We start from the raw sequence: 6,416 nt of genomic DNA, 5'->3' as shown, positions 1-6,416 counted from the left end.
AAAATTGAAATAAAAATAAAATGTAATGAAATTATGAATAAATAGTGTGCTGAATTGAACCCTGGCAACAGATGTCCAAATCAACATGAAAAAACTACGTTTGAAGTGTAAATGAAGAAATGTATTAATGTTCTAAATTAAATAATAATAAATCAAGTTTATCGGTACTGGTGCAGCCTATAAAGTCCGCCGGTTCATGACATCTGGCAACAGACGGTCATAAAAACATCTTTGGTCAGTGCATTATTATTGTCAAACATTATCACTTAACCATATGGATGTCGTAGTTCGGTTAATTGTGTTTACATAAACACAAACAGATGCAGAAGCCGTGACAGGTTTTTCTTTAAAGTTGAAGTATATGTACAGACAACACACATAAATCTGTAAAATAAAAACAGAAACAGCAGTATCGAAAAATAAAATGGGAGAGGCTGGGTGGGTATCAAGTAATCATGTGTATAATAAATTAAATCAATAGTCTGACCTTAGATCAATATAAATCCGTGAAGATAGCGTTTGCAATATTTGTGATGAGAGTGCGGGAGCAGTTAATCTATATGTAGTGTAATAAATTTAGACATGCGCGTCTGCTTTGACCTGCTAATGAACTATTGCTGATCTTCCTCTGATAACGCGATTTAATGGTCGAGCCCTTTAAATCGAATTATAAGAGATAACACATGTTAAAATAATATATATTTATTGGCGAAGTAAGATCACGGCTTCTGTCGGTTACCAACCCATGAACAAAGGGTCTTTGGGTAACCGTAAATTAAAATTATAAATCAAATCTTCAAAATATAATAGATAATTAAAATTGAAATAAAAATAAAATGTAATGAAATTATGAATTAATAGTGTGCTGAATTGAACCCTGGCAACAGATGTCCAAATCAACATGAAAAAACTACGTTTGAAGTGTAAATGAAGAAATGTATTAATGTTCTAAATTAAATAATAATAAATCAAGTTTATCGGTACTGGTGCAGCCTATAAAGTCCGCCACTAAACAAATTCGAAATTTTCTGTCATAACAGAATGTTTCGAAAATTGTTACCGCCAACCAGTACTATGAAGGTGATTTATTTGATAATAAAAAACCTGTATGTTAAAGAATCTGACCGCCGTAACTACAAGCTAACAGATTCCCGAAGCCATGGACCTTCTTCGCCGTTTTGTGGACAAATTGTATGTGAAAATTTTATAATGTCAAATAAACCTTGCTGTAACCTATACAAAAACAAATCATTTCCGATATCTGATAAATGAACACCGTCAAAAAATAAATCTGGGTTGTCTTCAGATATTTCTGGATATCTAATATAAGCACCGCCATGTTTGATAATATATGTAGCTACTAAACTATGTAATCTAACTCAAGTTCTGTTCAAAGATCTGTGTACAACCTCATTCCTGTATTTCAATCTGGGTAAAATTTGAGACCAGACAAATTTTGACTTTGGTAGTAAGACCCGAAGGCAATCAATTACTTTTAAAATATCATGTCCTAATACACAAGACACTTTATGTCCGATATCATTTCCACCACAGTGAAATACTAATACTTGCGGGGGTTCTTTAAATGTAAGCAAATGTTTGACTTTGGGTAATATCTCACAAATCCTCATTCCACTTTTTCCCTGCCACCATATTGTAGAGTTTATTCGTTCCAAACCTAAATTTACACCATCGACAGACTTTCTAGCATGTACAAATGCATGTTTGATGATTGAAGAACCCACCAACCAAACACTCTTTTGTTGACCTGAAAGTCTTAAAGTGACGATCAGGCGAGTATTCACATTTTAAACAATTATGTACAATATATACAAACAATAAATGATGACACTAATAAATTTGACTTGCTAACTTTAGTGTTGGTATTCTGATATATCTTTTATAAGCTTTTGATTCCCAACGACCAAAATCCTGAATTTCAACATCAGAAAACCCCATTTTCGAAGACTGAGATGCAGCTCCGATCCTAAAACTATGACTTTGAAAATTATTCGATGTAATATTCGCCACATTCAGAGCTTTCTTTAAAACAGCGTTAAACTGATAACGTGTAACATAGTTTCCACCGAAGTGTATGAATGCAGGACCAATGATTTTGGGCCTGGCAATAAAATATTTCTTTAATAAATGAACAGGACATACATGAGAATTAATTGAAGGTATAATTATTAAACTACCTTTGCCTAACTGATCAGTTTTCGAAAATTTAAGGTTGATAGAAACGTTATTTTCTGAAAAACTAAAATCATCTAACGACAAAGTGTGAGAATGTGCCAGTGATTTATTGACTACTAATTCCCCTATCCTGAAAAAACCGAAATACGCCAAACTAAACAACCCCGAAAACAATATTGTCTCATACTGTGAGAGACATACAGATGGTAATAGTGAAATTAATTTATCTAAAATCTGTGGTGTAATTGGCAATCTTGAATCCACTCGTTTGTCAAGCCTTTCCATTCCAATTAACATTTTCTTAATTATAAAATTGTGAGTGTTATCAGTAATATTTAACATTTTACATTTAAAGGCTATACCAAAAATATAAGACTTGACAGTAGACGGAGCATAACCTCGCACAGATAAATATGCTATAAAGTTACAGATGACATTAAGTGAGGGTGGCCAAACAATGGCATGTCCGTGTAAAGATCTAAATTGATCAAATGACCTGACAGCAGTTTCATAAGTGTCACTTGTGTTTGGTGAGATTGACGCCGTTAACAACTTGTTGGATTCAAATTTGAGATCACTTGAAGAAAAGACTGTGGGACCTTTTCTGGTTCTTGTAGCGCCTCTGGAGACATGCGACGAAACCGTGGCCACTGTTGACGAGAAATTGCATCCGCAATACAGTTTTTGTTTGATGTAATATGCATTGCTTTGAACTGAATATTATAAACCATAGGTTTTAAAACTAAAGGACGAAGAATATGCATTACCCTTCTTGATCTAGACGTTTTAGAATTCAAGATATGAACAAGTGCTTTATTGTCAACGTGTAAGATAATTTTCTTATTCGCAAAGATCTCATACCACAAATGAAAGGCTAAAACAATAGGTAATAACTCTAAAAATGTAATGTCCTTTAATATATCGCAACCTAACCAAAATGACGGCCAAGGAAAGAAAGCCCAATTAGGATGTAAATAAGAAGCACACCCACCAAACGCACTCCCAGCACTATCAGTAAATAACTCCATATCAACATTTGATATCCAATCCGAATCGGGAAAAAAAATTTGCCATTAAAACAATCTAAAAATAACGACCACAGCCTTATGTCTTCCTTAATTGAAGCAGTGAGCCTTATATGGTGCCGAGGATTTGATATTCCTGACATGGCATCATAGAAACGTCTGTTGAATGCCCTACCCGTAGGGATCACTCTCGAACAAAAATTCAAAATGCCTGTAAAGGACTGGAGAACACGTAATGTTGTTCTTTTTTTTCTTAACAAGTCTGAAATTATTGTTTTCAATTTCAGCAATTTCTCTTTGGGAATTTTTACAGACATTTCAATTGTATTAATTTCAAGCCCCAAAAAAGTAAGAACATGAGTTGGACCAACGGTCTTATCATGTGCCAAAGGAACTCCTAAGTGGTCACATAAACAATCGAATTCACTCATCAGGTTAAGGCAAGTTGAATCAGCCCCCGGGCCTGCAAACAAAAAATCATCTAGGTAGTGTATAACACTTTCCGATCCCGTTTTGTCCTTAAAGATACATTCTAAAAAAGTTGAGAATTTCTCAAACGTTGCGCAAGACAGACTACAACCTTGAGGCAAGCAGCGGTCCACGAAGTAAAAGTCCAAAAACTTGAAACCCAATAACTCAAAATCATCAGGGTGTACTGGTAAAAGCCTAAATGCCGAGCTGATATCTTTTTTTCCGATTAGGGCGAACTTTCCTTGGCTACCCACCATATCAAGTGCATGGTCAAACGATGTATAGTTCACAGAACACAAGCCTTTATCAATATAATCATTTACGCTTAAACCGTGTGGGTATGATAAATGTTGTATAAGCCTCCAAGAACCATCCTTTTTAGGACATAAGCCAATCGGAGACAATCTTAGATTAGAAAGTGGTATATTGTTAAATGGACCAGCTATTCTTCCCAAATTAATTGCTTTCAATAATTTGTTTGCAACCTCAACTTCATTGCCAAAAACAGAAACTAGATTTCTACAATCAGTAGTCATCCTAGGTCCAGTATAATTTAGACGAAAACCTTCCAAAAATCCCAAATATAATTCTGAAGCAACTGTTTTATTACTATAATTTTCCAAAAACTTGCAAAGAACATCAAATTTAATTGGCGTATTAGCGATTGAATGAACCGTTGAAAGCTGGTCGCTGGAATCTGACAGCTGCCCTTGGATTAACACTCGAGCCTCGTTGCGAACTGTTATTTGGTTGTCCAGCAGCGAATCTAGGACCACGCCTAAAATTAAAATTTGTCTGAGCACCTTGAAATCGTGTACAGTTTACCGATGGTTGAATACCTGAACAACGTAAACAACTATGTGAATAATGACAGTTAAACCTAGTACAGGATCCATTGTTATAATCATAACATTTATACGCATTTGTTACAGGGTTTTGATTGGATTGTGCGTTATCATCATACATAAAAAGTAACCAAAGCTCTAAATCAACTGCTCCCCAGTTACAAGACGGCATTCTTGTTTTTTTTAAACGGAACTGCTCGTCATACCTCTTCCAGCCTAAACCGGGAGCCCTACTAGCTCCCAGACGAATGTTACTCATGTATTTCAGAAGCCCTCTTGCCTCTCCCAAATGACTTGACAGGTAAATATCAATGAAAATCAGGAATGCATCAGTCCACTGACTAATACTATTAATCTTTACTGTTGATGCTTTTGGTTTAGATTGTAGAACACCATCTTTAATTATCAAAGTATTAGAATTATCATCAATAGGTAATGGGTTCGACAATAAACAACCCAGATCAATATATTCACCATTTAAGATTTTTTGTCTGATATTGCTAGAAACATTATTACCCAAATCATTGCTGATGCTGGCAATTTCATGTACAGAATTAACATTAGACTCAAAATTTTGAAATGTACCTTGTTCATTGCTGTTTTGAGAATACGCAGGCATTACGTACTCTTCATTATTCTGTAAATCCACTGAACTGTTAAACGTGGTAGATGGTCCTGGTGCATTAGATGTTGTAAATTGCGTCCGTGGCGGCAGTAAATCATTTTCTGTTTGAGACAATGCAGCTGTCCTGTCATTCTCAGTAACCCGTGCTGTTCTCCTTCTTTTAACTCCTTTTCCCCTCGCGACAGTTTTTCCCCTAGGCATCACTAACCTTCCAATAAATAAGCACAGTGTAAAAATAAAAATTGATTACCAATCTTAAAATATATGTTTAAATAAATATAAAAGTAAACATGAAATGAACAGCGCGATATCTATGACGGAAAATAATTGATGATAAATCAATTAATCAATAGTCAATTTAAAACATGTACCAAATATTTCTTAACGGAAGCCTATAGTTAAGTATAAATCTCCCAAATAATTTACAACATCAAATAACAATTAGGTGCATTATGTATAATTGTATTGTCTAGCCATATTAGATGACTGTCGGGCGTGCATCGAATATTAAATATAAATTACATACCTCATAGGGAGTTACCAGAATAATCTGCATAACAAAATGCAATTAGCATGGATAGCATCAACATAAGATGCATCAATAAAAGAGAAAGCAATAATGTGAATGAAAACTAAAATTAAATAAAATTAAACATCATAATTCGTTATATAGACGTATAATAAACATAAACAAATAAAATCAATCGATTGAATATATTAAAATTAATATCAAGTAATCATGTGTATAATAAATTAAATCAATAGTCTGACCTTAGATCAATATAAATCCGTGAAGATAGCGTTTGCAATATTTGTGATGAGAGTGCGAGAGCAGTTAATCTATATGTAGTGTAATAAATTTAGACATGCGCGTCTGCTTTGACCTGCTAATGAACTATTGCTGGTCTTCCTCTGATAACGCGATTTAATGGTCGAGCCCTTTAAATCGAATTATACGTTTATTCTTTGAATTATTTACTCTCTGATGTCTATAATACATAGTTTCAGGTAAATACTTATTTAACACAAGAAAAATGCCATGATCTCCACATTGATGCTGTAATGTAAACACAAAAAGTCTATGTTCGATGTCTCTGAAACAAAAACAACTCAAGTCGTGTTGACGGATGACAATTAAGATATGTAACCTGTTTAATCTCACATATATTTATTTGTTTTAAGTGTAAATTAAACTTGTCTCAATAAAAGTGTTTTCTTTATCAATGCTATTGATTAAATCATAGTACCAAATAA

General features: G+C 34.0%; 1 protein-coding gene across 1 annotated transcript; it reads right to left on the bottom strand.

Moving 5' to 3' along the window:
- Nucleotides 1–4,349: 4,349 nt before the first annotated feature.
- LOC134701682 (uncharacterized) lies at nucleotides 4,350–6,087 on the bottom strand. Its single transcript, XM_063562814.1, has 2 exons — nucleotides 5,934–6,087; nucleotides 4,350–5,370 (listed from the first exon to the last, which is right to left on the bottom strand). Exon 2 carries the CDS (start codon nucleotides 5,361–5,363, stop codon nucleotides 4,350–4,352), a length of 1,014 nt encoding a protein of 337 aa, XP_063418884.1. The 5' UTR covers nucleotides 5,364–5,370; nucleotides 5,934–6,087.
- Nucleotides 6,088–6,416: the final 329 nt, after the last annotated feature.

The sequence above is a fragment of the Mytilus trossulus genome, unplaced genomic scaffold (assembly GCF_036588685.1).
Source record: "Mytilus trossulus isolate FHL-02 unplaced genomic scaffold, PNRI_Mtr1.1.1.hap1 h1tg000247l__unscaffolded, whole genome shotgun sequence".
In the NCBI taxonomy this organism is placed as follows: domain Eukaryota; kingdom Metazoa; phylum Mollusca; class Bivalvia; order Mytilida; family Mytilidae; genus Mytilus; species Mytilus trossulus.
Note: the sequence above shows the minus strand (reverse complement) of the source record. Positions and strands in the feature narration are given on the sequence as shown.